General features: G+C 34.0%; 1 protein-coding gene across 4 annotated transcripts in view; it reads left to right on the top strand.

The window, feature by feature from the left end:
- Positions 1–12,403, top strand: part of LOC145279670 (chromobox protein homolog 5-like) — a 164,686-nt gene extending 152,283 nt beyond the window's left edge. For all 4 annotated transcript variants that reach the window (XM_080130932.1, XM_080130930.1, XM_080130934.1 and 1 more), the window contains one exon: positions 11,958–12,403. In XM_080130932.1, coding sequence (XP_079987058.1) covers positions 11,958–12,187 — 230 coding nt within the window. In that variant the 3' untranslated portion in view covers positions 12,188–12,403. The remainder of the gene's footprint in view (positions 1–11,957) is intronic.
- Positions 12,404–18,519: the final 6,116 nt, after the last annotated feature.

Raw genomic sequence — 18,519 nt, 5'->3', positions numbered from 1 at the left:
ATATATATATATAGTGGAGATGGTAATTAATAAAAACTGAAGAAAATGCTCAATACTGTTGTAGAGCAAATATGCGTTTTATTTTTTATTATCATATCTTTCTGTTAAGTTACATTATTGTTTCGGGTGTCCTCAGACTTTTACAGAAATGTTCTTGGGTGGAAGAGTGAATGAGGTCGGGGGGGGGGTTGCGAGGAGGGCGGAAGAGGAAGAGAGGAAGGGAACAAGGAGGGAAGGTGGGGGGCGTTTGGTATGTCTATAATGTTTTGGTTTTTTGGTTTAAGGAACTTGTGGGGGGGGGGTCTGGGAAGTTCATTTCTGGTGTGGCTGAGGGCATAGGGATACATGAGGGGAAGGGGAATATGTGGATGTGGGAGGAGGCGGGGTTACTTTAAAATTCGAGTCTTAGTGTTAAAGTTTTTAGCTCTCGTTGGTGAGGTGATTTCTTGGTAAGTATGTCTTGAGCTGTTGGGTGTTGCTTATGTTTGGAGGCGGGGGGGGGGACTATGATTCGGTTTATTTATTTTTAGTTTTATTTTGTTGTTAATTGTTTGGAGAGGGTCAGCTAGCGATCGCAGCCACTGGTACACATATGCGCACGTATGTGTACCCGTGACCGTTTCTTTTAAGTATATATGTGTGTATGTGCGCATGTGTGTACCCATGATACGGTAATAAAAAATAAAACGTATATAATATATATATGATGATGATGATGATTGCTACTTCTACTTCTTAACAGAATTTTTCCATCTCTGCAGATTGGCGTAGTGTCGATGCACATGTAGATGGCTCTTCAAACCAGCTACACTCTTGCAAAATCATTCAAAGGAGACATGGGAACTTGCCAGTATTTGGTGTTTGTGGTGGGACTTCATTATTCACCTGTGAGAATCTTGTCAAAACGCTTGCTGAATTAGAGACAAAACCAGAGATATTACTGCAATATCTGTGTAGTCTGGGAAGCTACACAGCCTCATACAATTGTTGGTCATGCCTGACATTGTGTGACCTTACATGGTTTACTAAACCAGCTTTAGACAGAAGAAATCTGCCATTGATTGTGCATTTCAGTTCTTTTTGCAATTCGGCAGGAATTGCGGATTCATCCTGCTCTATAAAAGCGTGCATCAATACTGCACGCTTCAAACGCTTTTGCTCAAATTTTCTGCATCTTTCTGTTATTTTTCTCCACTTATTTCTCACTATAAAACAGTTGTTTCGGTATCGTATCATCTCTCTTTCTCAGTAAGTGTCCAATCCAGTGCCATTTGATTTTGAATGATCTTTATTTTTATGCTACAGCAATTGGATTGTTCATGGGCAGGAGTATCAGGAGTGTAGGACCTCCAACTGATGTTGAGTATTCTACGAATGCACTTTTGATGAAACCTTTTCTAGAGTTTTAAGATGTCTTCGATATGTAGTCCAAATTTCTGATGTAGACAAGTCAGGGCCTATGCCTCATATACACTGATCTTTGTCTTCACATTGATTTTGCTACTGTGTGTGTATATGTGTATAATCGCGTTGACACAACGCTTCTCGTCAGATCAGTTAAGTTAAGCAACATTGAGCCTGGTTAGTACCAGATGGGTGACCATTTGGGAATTCTAGGTGTTGTATGTGCTCTCCGCTTATCTCAACATTTGTTTCCAGTCGTCCTATACATACACTTTACTTGCCACTGGTATTTAACAATGTTGACTCAGGAGAGGTATAGTTGGAGATTGTGCACCTCCTGCCACAAAAATCTCACACGCAGGCACCCCTACGTGGGTATCCATAGTCTGTCAAAGACTGAGGGAGCCCTTCTTCCTTCATATATATTTTTTATTTTATTTATTTATTATTTTTAAAAGACAGTAATCACACCCGATCTCCAAGGTAGAGACGCTAACCTTAATATCGTTAAAAAAAAAAAAGAACAACAAATATATACATATATGTTTTTTTTTTGTTTTTTTTGTTTTTTTTTTGACTGTCATGGCTCTTGTGGGCTGCGACGTCTCTTGCGAGATAAAGATACATACGAAGAAACTAATTCCAGTACAATACAAATAGAAACTGATAAGTTCAACAAAATATATAAGAAATTAATAAACAATAATAAAAACTGATCTGCCTACATAGAGCACCACCCTATAATTCCAACCTTATATGGACTTCTTAAAACTCATAAAATTAACACACCAATTCGCCCAATTATCTCGGGCATTGGCAGCACCACACATAAAATAGCACGAGCAATCTCAAAACTGTTAACTCCATTATTAGGCACCATCAGCAAATCCCACATTAAAATCTCCGGCGACCTACTCAATAAAATGAAAACCCTTAATATGAAAAACAAAACTCTAAACAGCTTTGACATAGAATCTCTATATACAAACATCCCCACTAAGAAATGCCTTAATCTACTTCATAAACACCTCAATAAAATAAAAATCGAATTACCTTTTCCAACTAACACATTAATAAACATTATAAATCTGTTTATTGATATGATGTATTTCACATTTGATGGACTCTATTACAGGCAGAAGTTTAGATTGCCAATGGGTAGCCCCCTACGTGGGGTCCTAGCGTGCCTGTTTCTAGAGTTTACTGAAATTGGTCCCTTAAAATATAAATTACCTAAAGGTGCATCATATTACAGGTACATAGATAACATTCTACTCTTTCTCCCCAAATCGTTGATTATTGATAATGTCACTAACAAACTTAATAAAATAGAACCTACCATCAATTACACTTACGAAACTGAAAATAATAATTCCATCTTTCCTAGACATACAATTAATTAATAATAATAATCAACTAAAATTCAAAGTTCATCGTAAAATAACTAATAAGAATGATTATGTACATTTTTACTCGCAACACAACGACAACGTAAAAAAGGCATTATAATTCCATTTTATCTAAGAGCTATGAGAATATGTAGCAAGGAATATCTGAACGATGAATTTGAATATATAGAAACTACATTCAAGAACTTACAATATCCCCAATACTTCCTACTTAACGCTAAAAAAGGCCTTAAAAATCTATCAAAACCGAGATCAAAACCACCCCCAAGAAAACCTAACACACAATAGAAGACTAATCGTTCCCACTAACGATAAAAATAACATTTATAAAAAACCTTAACAAAATCAGCTTTCAAATAGTACAGAAAACCTTCCTAACGATAAAAGATTTAACTCGGAAATCTAAAACTAACAATAATAAACCATTAACACAAGCCGGAATTTATACCATACCGTGCATTGATTGTGGCAAGATATACGTAGGAGAGACACAGCGAAACTTTGCTAAAAGATTATATGAACACAACAGAGACAAAGAATAACAATACACTTAATGCTCTTTTCGGTCACATAATGGAAAATGACCATCATTTCGATTTCGAAAATGCGACCCCCCTAAAGCATATACATAGTAGGTCAACACGCCGTCTGTTGGAATCTGCTCTTATCTCTAACTCTACTAACACTATAAAACAGAGAAAAGGATTTTTTTAACATTTCTTTCCACTTATCTAAAATAATATTGCACGAAAATAATCTAGACACTGGTTAATAAATATATATATATTTTTTTTTTTTTTTTTGTATATTTGTATAATAGTTCTATTTGCATACACTCCCCCAATATATATAAAACTAAAAACATCAACCCTCTTGTCAGTGACCACACCTCTTGAAAAAGCCCGCATAATACGGGCGAAACGTCGAGCCTCCGCTCTTCCGCTTCCTTTTCACATCATAATGTCGGATTGTATCCATTTTAAAATTCATATATATATATATGTATTTGGTGCCCATTACTCCAACTCTTGGTTTTTAATATCCATATGTAATCACAAATTCTTATAATTTATTTTGGCTTAAATTGTCTGATGACATGGGCTGGATAATTTGTTTATCCCATCTATAGAAACAATCTTGTAATGATTTAAACAAATACTCTCGAGGTTGAAATAATAAAAGCACATTTTTATATAACAGGATTCATTACACTGGCATGACAGTCCTGGATATGACCTTAAACTATATTTCATGGTGAGGCCCCAGCTTGTGGGGGGCGTGGAGCCACCCTTTAATTATCATTGCTCCCAGGTCCACTCTGACTCAGAGTGGTAGTACCTGTTAGGGTCCCAACTATGAGTTAAATAGAAACCGACTTAGAAACAACAAATATATTCTATTAAAAAAATTTTCTTCAAAATCTTTGGATTCGGCATTAAATAACCCGAAAAGGGTTGATATCCCGTAAAACAAAAACAACCAACCAACCGGCATGACGAGGTTTCCATCTGTAGTTATTGATAATTAAAAACTTGTTAAGTGAAAACCCAAAAATCTGTTCTTTCATTTAGGTGTTCCTATTTAAAGAGAAAGAAAGAATTGAAAAACTGAAAGTCATCTGATTTAAGGTATTTTTTAAAATATGACGTTTTAGATAAAAGGTTAAAAGTTGGTCTAGCTTTCGCATCGATATTCGGTCTGTGTTGTTTTTGGTGTGTAGGAGGGAAGCGAAATGTGTTCGTTGACATTCAATGAGAAATAGGGAAAGTTCTTATTAAGAGATGGTGGGGGCCAGACTCATTTATCTTTTAACTGTTTTATACTTTTATTAATTATTTTTATCTATTTTTTTAAAACTTTTTTCTAATTTTTAATAAAGGTGAACAGGGTTTGAAATTAAAATAAAATTCAATAATAATTATGGTGATGATCGTGATGTTATAAGTGACAGAAATAGTATTGGTGATAACAGATTATTAAGTGGTCAGAGTAATGATTAGGGCTGTGGAAACAGAATATTCTTGTTATTGTTTTGACTCTCGGGTATATACCCGACACAGTTAATCAACTGAGAACTACATCACTCTATATAAAAGCATATAAGATATCAACGGATACACACTCGAGAGTCAAAACAATAAAAAAGAATATTCTGTTAATGATGTTTAAAATAATAATAGTGTATATATAATATATATATATATATATATATACACACATTCATTTTCAGTTACTTTTCTCATATCTATAACTATCTCTTAGATGTTAGTTTGGCTTCTTTGCAAAAAATTTCTAAGAAATAAAACTGCATGAAAAGAAGAGTGTCAAATTGAATGTTCCACGGGTCCAAATCCCCAATATATTAAGTTTTAAGTTTGTAGGCCAAAAATTGACAGAGCAGTTTGATAGACCATTCTACACGCGCACACATACATACATATATATATACACACACACACACACACACACACACACACAATGTGCCCTCAATAAGTTTCTAGACTTCTTTTGTATGGGCACTTTTATTGATAGTGCACACATGAAACTCTAGTCCCCTTCAAAGTAATCTCCTCCAGCTGCAATGCACTCTTTGTATCATTCCAGCAACTTCTGGAAGTTCTCTTGTCAGCATGTCAATAACCATCATCACAACCTCTTTCATCTCCTTAGTTGTCTCATAACAATAGCCTGTAAGGTTTTCCTTCAGCTTAAAGAATAACCAGAAGTCACAGGTAGCAAGGCCTGAACTATATGGCTTCATTCCCATCTTGGTCAAATAGTCTGTGACAAGGATGGAATACCCTTGGGGTAACTTTCACACAAATCTTCCGCATTTTCAGTTCCTTACAAATACTTGTGTGTACAGTTCCTCCTGTATCTAAGAATATAGGACATACATTTGTTAAAGAAGCATTTTACTTTATTACTCCACCTAGTCTTGTTTTATTTAAGGGAAATTCTCTCTTGTAAGAATAGGTTCAATTCCTGTTTCGATATCATAATTCCCTGGTTTTTCTATGTTCATAGCTCTCTGGATAGTTTTATAACTATTCGCTTTCATAATGGTATTACTTACCCACAGTTATCTTTTTTTTCTTCTTTTTCTTGTATTTTTCCTTTTAATTATATTTTTTATAATTTAATTTGTTTCTGAATTTTTCGGATAATAATTTGGATGATTGGAACTACTGTTCTCATCTTGAGTATTATTCTTGCAACGTTTCGGTCGATGTAATCTCCAACCTTTTTCAGGTGTATCTTGCTGAACTCTTTTTTATCGAACACCGGAATTTGTATGAAATTTTAAACAGACGACTTTAATCTGCAGGAATAGCATGTTCTCGTTCTGTTAGTAATTTAAGATACATCTGAGGAAGGTCAGGTGTTGCACCAACTGAGAATTTATATGAATAACACTCAAGATGAGAACAGTAGTCCGAATAATTTAAATAATATAAATTTTATCTTAGTTTTGTTTTGCTTTAAGTTTAGGTCATCTTTCTTTTCTCTCTTTTTTCGTACCATATATTTTTTCCTCTGATTGTCTCTTTTTATCTTCCTGCCATCTTTACTCCCCACCTCAAGTGCAATAAACTCTTCCAGAAAGATTACCTCTCTCCTTTTCTCTCAAGACACAAACACATTTCATTACAAAAGTTAAGTAACGTCAGTGTTTTTTGTGCATTTCCTCTTGATGCTGGTGATGATGCATTTAGTTTCCCAATGCCATTTTTTTTTTCTGTAAACAAATCCCGTCCAGTCATTATCATCCTACTCATTCCCCTGTCCACTGCACTGATCTGTATTGTTGTCTCCTGTTTTCAATCAGCGTCATTATGAGCATTTTTTTTTTTTTTTTTTTTTTTTTTTTTGTCTCAGGACGCCAACACTACCTTCTTCCACCCATCATGGTGCTGTTGCTCCGACATTCAACATGATCATAATACTTCTTCGGTGATTTTCATTGATCCTAATATTATTAACACAACTTGGTTGATTTTTTTTGTTTCATATTTTATCAATCACATTGATTCGACCCAACCTGTTGAGAGTAAAGAACGAAACAAACATTACGATTGAGCTGTCAATTTTTGTTATCGCAGTTGCGTCGTTTATTGTGAAAGGACGTGCCTACCTTGAAACGTTTGAACTATCTAGGTGTTTGTTACGACATTATCAATACATCTTCACAACCTTGCTCTGAAGATTTGGTGGTGGAAAACAAGACTTTCCAGTACACACCTGTCCTCGATATCTTGTTGATGCAGTTATTTTATTTCAAACTGAGGCACGACAGACAAGGATGCATCTAAAGAAAGGAATCATTCTAACGAAAGGGAAAATTTGTCTTTCACGATCAAACCCCCACCTTACCCTCACCTGTCTTGTTTTGGATTGCGTTAGATTTACCAGTTTTGGTTCCTGCTGCATGTGCACTATTATGCAAATCTTGTTTGATCTTTCGTAAACAGACCGTTTCTTCTTTTAAAGTTTGGCGCTTCATTAGGCATAAACGAATGTTGCTATGTCTTTGTCTCTGGCTCGTTCCAATTCAAAAGACTTCCATGGGATTTGCTTTCTCATCAAAATGCTTTTTACTAGATTGTTTTTTTTTTGGCGAGGGGGGGGCGGATATCTAGTACATCTCTTTATTTATTTTTTATTTTTTAAGCCTTCAGTATATATTTATATATATGATATATGTTATTTGAATTACAATAACATTGTCATAATTTCAACCTATGGTTTAATTTAGAACACTATCAGATTGAATAGATGCTAACTTTATTGCTAACTAATAATCATTTAACACGCACACATAGATGTTTTCTGGGAGCATTATGTTAAAGTTCCTAAGAATAGGTCCTGGATATGACCTTAAACTATATCCAGTGGTGAGGCCCCAGCTTGCGGGCTTTGGGGAGTGTGGAGCCACCCTTTAATTACCATTGCTCCCAGGTCCACTCTGACCCGGAGTGGTAGTACCTGTTAGGGTTCCAACTATGGGTTAAATAGAAACCGACTTGAAAACAACAAATATATTCTATTAAAAAATTTTTCTTCAAAATCTTTGGATTCGGCATTAAATAACCCGAAAAGGGTTGATATGCCGCAAAACAAAAACAACCAACCAATCCTAAGAATAGCTTGCGTTATTTTTGAATTGATAGATTTTATACTCCCAGTTTCTGTTCTAGTATATTAAGAATGATTAAACAAGGTGACCAAAGTAAAACATTTATCCTAATATCGTGGTGTTGTAAATCATGTCAAAGAACAAATCCAAAATTATATTAGCAATGCAGTATAAAAAAGATAACGTATATAAAATGATACCTATATGATAATATATAAAAAAAATGTATATATTTAATTTTTATATATTTTTAAATAAACTATAATAAATATAAACATGTTATAGAGTAAATGATGAAAAAACATGAAAATAACCTAAGAAAAGGTGTGATAAATAGTATTCATTTGAATTCTATAAAAATACAGCAGTTTTGTAAATAATAAACACACTTTTAAATGACATGAGGAAGACGTTTTTTAACATAAGTTAGCAAAATAATTAATCTGGAGCGAAAATCTAGATCTGATGTTAAAAACATTTCCATTTTTTTAAGGGAGGTGGTGTTTGATTAACACTGCCGGTGAATCATGATATAATATACTGTTTTGTTTTTAAATCCACAAAAGTTTTTCATTGTAAACAACTGATGATCCCTAAAATAATGTTAGGACTGGTGTGAATTCTTGGAAGCAAACAAATACGATGATTGCCAGAGATTAATCGATTTACAAGCAAAATAGTTTTCTAACAAAGGACTTGGGATTAAAAAAAATTTTTTTTTTTTTTAATCCCCCCCCCCTCCCCATATAATTTTAAAGTTTGAAAAACTTCAAAGACTAATATAGACTAGTGGAAATACTCAACTTTACCATAGGCATCCCAAGAATAATATGAGTAAACAACAAAATTTTAACAAAATACTTTATTTCGATGATTTGGGTGATCTGTAGATACTCTTCATAAAAGAAAAGTCAGAATGTTTACGTTTTCCAAATGTCACTATTTTCACTTGAATATCAACCAGTTGACTACTGATATATAGACACAAAAACATCTTTGCTTTAATATATACTAGCAGGAGTACCCGGTGTTGCCCGGGTGTTTGTAGGTGTAAAAGAAAAAAGTGTTTTGGACCCATGATGGACCCGAAGGCAGAAAAGTAAGTGAAAGAAAAAAGTGTTTGTAGGGAAGGAGGCTCGAATCCGCGACGCATAGGCAGAGCGGAAAAGAAAGTCAAAGAAAACGTGACATCTTACCGCTACGCTATGAAGCCATAGGAAGTGAAAAACGTTGAAATTTAGTGATGTCAATGAAAAAGTTGACTTGCAGAAACGAACGTTGGCTGAAGGCCAGTTCAGCTAACGTTCGTTCCTTCCCCACAATGTTGGAGAAAACCAGCTCCTCACAAAAAGGGAGTCTCCAAATGAATAGCAATTGTCTGAGATGAGGGGTTTCCTCCAGATTGATCAAAGCTAATTGCTTTGAACGTTTCGGCACAAAAGGCCGGGAAGATACTTTCGCTGTTGATTCAGTTTCGCTTTTATACAAAAAACATGCGAGAGGACGGAATAGTGTGAATTCTATAAAAGTCGATGTAAATAAATCTAGATACGACATCTCTTCGCAAATCGTAGATATTATGATCTAGAGCGTATATAAAAAGTTCTAAAGAAGAGTAAAATCTATGATGTTGCGTATGATGCTCTCTCTCACACTAGAACCAAAGCGATGCTGGATAACCCTGCTAGTATATATATATATATATATATATAAAGCTGAACGTCTGTGTGTGTGTGTCTGGTCATAAATAGGCTCCTATATGGTTGACTATTATAGAAAACTGATCACATATAATGATAGAAGATGTATCAAGACACAGGAATTGGTATGTTTGATCTGGCATAATGATGATTCATTAAAATTGTGGGGTCTGCGTACGCGCCTGGTCCACAAAGTATGGAAATAAAAAATTTAAAAAAAAAAACGTTTGCAAGTGTTTTTGATATAGTTTAATAAAGACTTTTCATATCTATCTGCGTAAGTATAATTTGATAATTATGTTTCAGTTTGAAGAAATATGGTATAATAAAATTAAGGGGTGTTCGTTCGCGCCTGACCTCCATAGAATGGAAATATGTCACAAAGTTTAACAAGGTTTTTTAATATAGATCCACAGAATATTGTGATAAGTGTTTCAGTGTGAACAGGTATGGTATAATAAATTATGGGGTTTATCTATGTTATTTTTACTTTCATCATATTTTGCTATGGTTTTGATACCCCCAAATTCGAAGCTCTCTCTTTACAACTCTTCCTTTTCATAACCTATCATACTTTCATAAATCAGTCCATTTTCTGTAGGCTGTTTTTGAACCCAGTCAACGACGGGTACTTTTGCTAGTATATATATAATGTACACAAGTTGTGCCACAACAAAGAAAAATTTGGCAACTATAGGTTATATATTTCCCTATTCATGCCAATCCTTTTCCTGGCTTACTCTTTTCAATTGCAAATGAAAGTATAAGTTTTCTCGGCTTATATGAAAAAAAGTAATGTCCCTAAATAGGGTTTGCAAGCAATATGAGAAACATAAGGCATTCAAAATGAACCATTTTTATTTTAAATGTAATTTTTTCTATACTTTAGAATGATAAATAATTTTAGCAACTTTTATTTTTATGTAAAATTTAGTTTGAATTTAAAATGAAAAAAATTTATGTAGAATAAATGAAACAGTAAAGAATTTCAACAAATTTAGTTGTGCTACTCGCTCTCTCCACATAAATTTATAAAGATATAAACTAAATAGATTCATCGAAGTTCCGTTGGTTTGTTCCGTTTCACTCGATTTAGTTTTTGATCACAAGATCAAGGCTGCTACTTGATCTACGAAATTGCAAGAGGCAGCCACGTTGATTTTTTTTTTACTTGTTCAATGTTTACATATTTTAATCGTGCATTTCTCGACTTTGGATAGATAAAATAAATTAACTTTTTACATGAAATAATGTTTAAGATAATAAAAAAACATTTTGAATGGCTTATTTTTCTCATATCACCCGCAAACCCGATTTAGCGACATTACCAAAAGTAACATTCAAATAAATGGAAAAACAACCAAATTCAAATTTATTTAAATGCATTTAAAATTATCTAATCAGAAAAATCCCTTACAAATGAAAGTAGAAAATAAACAGATCAATAATAACCTGTGACTCTGACACATTACCCCAAGCTATTCATAGATTATTAGATCATGCTGTTTAAGTTCAATGTTTAATTGACTTAAACTATTTTCTAACATTCATGATTCAACTAAGGTATGTAACTCTGATTCAAGTTGTATAACTTTCTCCTCCTGAACACCCAATGTGTAAAAATATTATTTTTGACTCCTTTTTGTTCAATTAATGTCATCATTTTATTTCTCATAGTATGTCTGTAAGTTCGTTCAACCTTTTCTCAGAATCTACTGGGCCGATCTGGCTGAAATTTTGTATGAACCTCTTATAAGCTGCAACAAACTAAGTATTATGGAATGCGTTCGATACACAGTTAGAGATTAATAGGGATTAGTTACCACATTTACACTCACTTTTTTTCTGAAACTACTGGGCTGATCTTGCTGAAATATTGTATGGACCTTTGTTATGATAAGGTACAGCAAACTTAGTATGATGGTAACCGTTTGATGCACAGTTGGTGATTGATAAGAATTGATAATTTAACTATGTTAACCGTCAATTTGGTATAAAACACTACTAATCAATAGGCTATTATAACTTTTGCCTATTTTAAGACACAAAATGTCTAGTGTGTGTATATATATATATATATATATATATATATATATATATATATATATATATATGTGTGTGTGTGTCAGAATAAAACATTCCCACTAGATGTATAAATAGGTATTAGCATTATTACAAATTATAATTGGTGATTATTGTCGCTGGAAAAAAAAAACAATTTGTTTTGTTTCCTTTTATGCAATTTAATTATTTTTAAAGTACAAACTGACTTTTTTCTAATTGTATTTTTTTCTTTCGCTGTTTCAGATAAGACCCCAGCTAAACCATCAACGGTAATCATGCCAGAGTATGATGCCTTCTCCGAAGGGATGACTCCTGAGTGCATCATGGGAGCTACGGATGAACTTGGCGAGCTGTGCTTTTTTGTCAAATGGAAAGGCACGGATGATGCCGATTTTGTTCCAGCCAAGAAGGCCAAAATTCACTGTCCTCAATTGGTGATTAGGTATTACGAGAACATCATCTCCTGGAAGTAGAAGAAAAAACCTGCTGAGCGGTATGGAAGGCCATGATGACGTCCATGACAGCAACCAATCAGCCAGTGAAACGAACCGGGAGGGATTAAACCATCATTGGGTTGGTCGGGGGAATTTTCAAAGAATTAGGGGGGTTTTTTTTCATCATCAATACAAATAAAGACATTCAATTTTTTCGGTGATGCCAATAAACACCTACAGCCAATTTTGCCACAAGTGTTTTTACTTGAGTTTTTTATCTTTTTTTTCTTTTGTCTTGTTTTTTCTTTTTTGTTTTATTTCTTTTTTCTTTTTTGTTTTTGTGTCTTTTGTTTCTGTGTTTTGTCTTTTGTTTTTTCTTGTTTCTTTTTCTTTTTGTGTTTTTTCTTCCTGTTTTTCTTATTTTTTGTTTTTCTTATTTTTTGTTTTTCTTGTTTTTTGTTTTTCTTGTTTTTTGTTTTACTTGTTTTTTTGTTTTCTTGTTTTTTTGTTTTCTTGTATTTTTGTTTTCTTGTATTTCTTGTTTTTTTTGTTTTTCTTGTTTTTTTTGTTTTTCTTGTTTTTTTTGTTTTTCTTGTTTTTTTTGTTTTTCTTGTTTTTTTTATTTTTCTTGTTTTTTTTATTTTTCTTGTTTTTTTTATTTTTCTTGTTTTTTTTTGTTTTTCTTGTTTTTTTTTGTTTTTCTTGTTTTTTTTTTGTTTTTTTTGTCTTTTTTTGTTTTTTTGTTTTTGTTTCTTCTTTTCACTATAAATTTAATTACTAATAAACTTTCCTGTATTTTAAAGAGTGAGCACCAAAACATTTCTTTATTTCTGACAAGTATTTAATGTAAACTGATTGTAATATACTTCTACATCAATAACTGCCAAGTTGCATCGTTTCATGTGGTATTGGCTTGTGTCCCAGACATGGCTCGATTTGCACTATACTCATTACTTGGCAAACAGTTTGCTTAGCATGATCGAATTTACTGCATCTTTTCAAGTTAAATTAGTGTACCATTTCAGGTCAAATGTTAAAGGTCACCGCCCTAGCAGAAGACAAGAAAAATTCAGTATTGGGATTAAAAATGGTTTTACGTTGTTTTTTTCATAATTGTATAAAGAATCATTTTGATTTAAAATCATTTAGTATTATGCATGTAAACTTGAAAAAAGCATGCTTGAAATATGTCAAAATGAACTAAATAAACAAATGACACTATATCAGATAAAATTTAATCGCCATTTTGTTTTTATTTTACTTATTCAGATAATGTGAACACATTTCAAGCATGGTTTTCTCAAGTTTACATGCAAAATACTGAATGGGTTTTAAATCAAAATGATTCTTCATTTAATAATATATAAGAAAAACAACATAAAACTATTAATTCCTACACAGAATTTTCTCACATTCTCCTTTGACTGCCACCTTTAACATTAGTTCATTTAGAATGGATTTGATAGCCAACAGATCCACGTGAAATTTTCATCTAAGAAAATATGCTGCATCATCACAAGTGTTTGTTTGAGCAAATTGCAAAATGCATCAGCTGCGTAGTTGTAGGGTAAAAGCTAATGAAGGAGTCGGTTACTGAGAAGTAAGTTTCAGTTTCTGAACCTAATGGTTATCATATTTAGAAACTTTACTTTACTACTGGAAATCAGAGTTTTTGTCTGCTTATACTGTATATCATATATGTATTAGTGCATATTATATATATATATATGTATATATATATATATGTATGCATGCCGTAATATTTTGATATTAGTTTAGCAATAAAATAATAAAAAATGACGTTATTTAAAAAAAAAAACCCAAACCATTGAGGCAAAGTAGGAAATTAAAGTGTGGAAAAAAAAAAAAAGCATGCAACGTTAACCATTGGGCCACCGTGACATACAACGGAGACATGTTTGAATTTATTTATTTATTTAACTATTAAAAACAGGTGTCCACAATAAAAGTTAACTCTGCTGTTTCGATTTGACCTAATTAAGAAGGTCAAATAGAAGTCACGCAGCGTTTGGGTTTGTTTACCCAAATGTGAGTGTTTTTCCCTAACAGATGTTAGGGAGGGGGAAACCAGCTCCAAATTGTCCAGATTGAATAGCAACTGTCTGATATACAACATTGATCAAAGCTGATTGCTTCTGGACGTTTCCCGGCGCGATGCCGAGAACGTTGTTAACTTTGAATTAGTTTTGCTTTTTATACGAAAAAACTGAATCAACATGTGAGAAGCCAAAATAGCAATAATTTTGTAAAAGTCGACGCAAATAAATCTATACACTACATGCGTTCCCAAATCGTAGATATTATATAGGGGGTATATAAACAGTTCTAAGCAATAGTAACCCCCCCCTCCCCGGGAGCGTGTGCGAAAGAAGCCTTTGCGAGACCTACACGAAATGGTCACACACATTTTGCCTTTTATATATATAGATAACATTCGTGACTTTTATTCCTTTCTTGGTTAGTCCAGAATTTGCAAGACATACAAACACACACGCATTTCGCCTTTTATATATAGCGATAAGATTCTTGACTTTTATTCCTTTCTTGGTTAGTCCAACATCGCCTGTCAGTTTTGTTAGTTGATTTCTCATTTTTGCTTGTATTGGCGTTGCTCGCCATCATTATTCAACATAAAGACCATCACTGTTCAAAGGAACATGATCTACCCATGACGTGCAGGACATTAATTAACAACCTATTATGCAACTAATTTAGGCAGAAGTTCTTCTCTGAGAAGGCTCAAAGCATCCTGATTTGACTGAATGTATAATGTTGAAGAGCTTCTTGTTTTTCACCACATGCTCTCATGCTTAACAACAATCGCCAACCCCATCAGTGGGCCATGGTTTCCTTCTCCTTCGTCTTCTCTTTTCGTTTTGGCCATGTCATCGTCTCTCAGATTGGTGGCCACTGAGGAAACAAATATTAAGAAATAAAACAAAACACTAATTGCAACACATTATGTATCAGTTGAGTTTGTTTGTTGTTTGGGAAAAAATATAAAGGCAACTAGGGGGAAATTAAATGCGTTAAACGGTAACCAGAAAAGGTTGACCGAACTTGCAAAAGAGTGTGTGTCAGTTCTGAATGTAACCAGAGTAGATTTAACTAAGAACAAGCACTGGATCAACTGGTTGGCTACAATGATTCAAGAGTTGGGGTAAGAATTAAGAAATCTGACAAATGTAGTGGAAACACAGCTAGGAGAGCTGAGGATATTCGTAAAGAAGTATCTCCAGTTATCAATCATCAATGATCGATTATGTTACATATCATGGTCATCGCTGTTGCTATTGGAACATGTGTAGGTTCAAGTCAATGTGTTTTCTCTGAGGCAGTTGTCTCCAAGTATAGTAATCCTCAGAGCATCTGAGCGATCTGCTAATTAAAATTCAGACCAAATTGGCTCATCAACTGAGACTACCATGAGCAGGTAATGACACTACTAAAGCTCTCTGGGATGTATCACTGTGAAAGATGGAAATAGACTATTAGTGTTAGTTTCCCTACCATTGGTGGACAGAGAACATACCTTTGAAGTTTTTGTGAACCTGAACGAGTGTCATCTCCTCAGTTTCTTTCCTTTTTTTTTCAAATTTCAAATTATTATCTAGTAAATCAGGTTATCTGAAAAAAAAAATTTCAAGTTATTATTTCGACAGTGGAAAGAGGTGCTTACTTTTTACTTACGTTATAGCAAATCGATCCCCCATTTTGTAAACACAAAAAGGAATTATTGCTCTTTATTTTGCTGGTACTTGTGCACTTTTGCTACCGTGCTGAAATAACGTTATTTCAAAAGCCGTTTTTAACATGGGGAGGGGAGGGTGTTTTGTAACTATTCTGTGCCTCTACCTAACAATTTAATTAAAAAAAAAGATATTGTGAAACTTGAATTTAATCTGAAAAAACTATTTAAAAATAGCGTGCTATCAAAAGTTCAGGTCCACCAAAGTTTTTAAATAATGAACCTGCACATCTGTATCCCAGTTCCAAGAACAATATCTAGACTGAGAATATTGCTTTTAATGGGGATCAAACCTGTTTTAATATACTAACCTCTGAAGAAGTCAGATGTAGGTTGGATTCCATGGGAGCATGTCCTTGTCAGGAGTCCCATTAACGTGACTAGTGTTTATAGGTTATGTGTGCTAGGCCTGTATGAGAGAGAAATGAAGAGGGAATAAAAGTAAACTGCCAGGTAATAAAACTGATGACTAACAAAATGCTACCCCAGACAGTTGGAGTGTCAGATCAGATATACCCAATAGCACTAGAAAAAGTATAGCATTATCTTAAGTGAGCAATAGTCAATCATCTTTACTATTGGCTTGCCTATAGGATGTGAGGCTTTTGGAGAGGCCCTATCTCTATTATCAGGCACAGGAAAAATATGAGATCCAAGACTTTATTGTCTCTTGTGAGCATGTCAACCAATATATGGATCAATCTATGGGAACCACTAGCAGCAATAAGTAGACAAACTTAACACTGTATTCGCAAGTCAAATCACCAGTGTTGAATTGGGGGTGAACGTAGAGTCACTCTGTCTAGAATCATAGTTGTTCTAACCATAAAAGCTCTGGTGATAGGATTAGATTTAAGAAAAAGGAACTGAACCACTGGAATCCCATTGGATGGCATGCGGATGCAGAGGAATGTGTAGCAAATATGATTGTAGGCAACATCAGCAGGAACGAATTATTGTGGCTCAAGATTTTGAATATACTTTGTTCTTGGCTTGTCCAATCAGAAGCTAGCTCTCAGTCATGTGACTGTTTATGAAGGCTAAACACGACAATTCTCTCTCTTTCTTTCTCCGATCTTGGATTGACAACAACTTCATGTGATATGGACCTGTCGTCCCTAACTTCTCTCTTGGGACGTAACAGAACTCACTCAGCCTTTGGACCTGGAGTTTGACTAAGATTGAATACAACTTCAACACGGCACATAAATAAACTCCTTCCTACAGTGCTGTCTCTAACCTTTGTGTCCATCGGTCGCTAATCTTTCATGCTCCTACTACTTACTTCTAGGAGACAAGTAATTCATCATGGCTACAGATCATCACTTCAACACACACACATGAACTCTTCCTCTTTCAACAGGTCTGTAGAATCATTCATCTTTATCCCTACACAGGAACTCTTTCTCTATACAAATCTACTAATGAAGATAATAACGATGTTATTTAATGTTAGAATAGTTAAAATCACATTAGTTGTCGTCTAACGCTATGGACCGGTTAATGGTGTGACCGACCCGCATGTTATGTAAATGTCCTGGGAACGGTACTAGACTGACAAAATGACCCGGTCAATAGGATCTGTCGGTTAGACGTCTTTTTGTCAAAATGAAGAGTGAATGCATACCTTAGGATTTGGGGTGTGGCTGGCTCCTTCCTTCTCTCAGGATGTCCTCTCTGGTGGTCTTCCACAGGTTGGAGTTCCTCTAACTGGAATTTTCTTCAGACACAATTTTGACATTTAAGGCAGACATAATGCGACACAAGTTGTATATAGAAATCTTAGCTATTTATTTTTTTACAAAAATTATCATACAATATGTTACAATATTTGTAACTATTAACTTAGAGTCATCAGCTATCTAACTACTTAAACTTAACTAAAATACAGAGACGCACAATTACCTATCTTCACCTCATTATTGCTGGCTGAAAAAAAGAGAGAGAGGAAAAGAAGGGAACAGCAAAATTGCATTCTGGTTGCTTAGTTCGGTGTATCCCTCTGCTTACGGCCAATTCACCTGGTTAGGGGGTAAGGGACCACGACGGTCAGTGGTACAGCACATAGTACAGTCGGAGATGATGGAGATTCAACTTAGGACTCACATGGTGAAATATCCGCTGTAAGTGGGTAAAAAGGAAAAAAATGTGTGTTGTGTGTACAGATTAAAAAAAAAACGGGAGAAGAATGGACCTTGTTGTTAAGATAAAAAAAAAAAAACAACTATGCAAATATATAAACAGTTCAGAGACCAATCAGAATGCAATTTTTTTTTTAAATAAACTCAATTTTTTTACCCATATAAGTCTTCATCAGGAAAACATTTTTTTTTTTTAAGTGGCATGTTGTTATTGATTTGTGTGAAGTCTTCTGTTGTTATTGAAGATCAAGTTTGTTTTTATATTTCTGAGCAGTAGTTTTGTGCCTTGGTATAGATGTGTGGTTAATTGTAGAATTATCTCCACTGTTTGAAAGCATTGTAATTGAAGAAACAAAAAAACTGTTTAGAGATCAATCAACTATGTTTTAAGTGTACATGGTTTCACAGCTATAAGAGAGTAATAGTAAAAGTTTGAAGAAAGTGTATATAGAAAAAATAAT

Source organism: Euprymna scolopes, chromosome 7 (genome assembly GCF_053919585.1).
Source record: "Euprymna scolopes isolate OS-2025 chromosome 7, ASM5391958v1, whole genome shotgun sequence".
Classification (NCBI taxonomy): domain Eukaryota; kingdom Metazoa; phylum Mollusca; class Cephalopoda; order Sepiida; family Sepiolidae; genus Euprymna; species Euprymna scolopes.
Note: the sequence above shows the minus strand (reverse complement) of the source record. Positions and strands in the feature narration are given on the sequence as shown.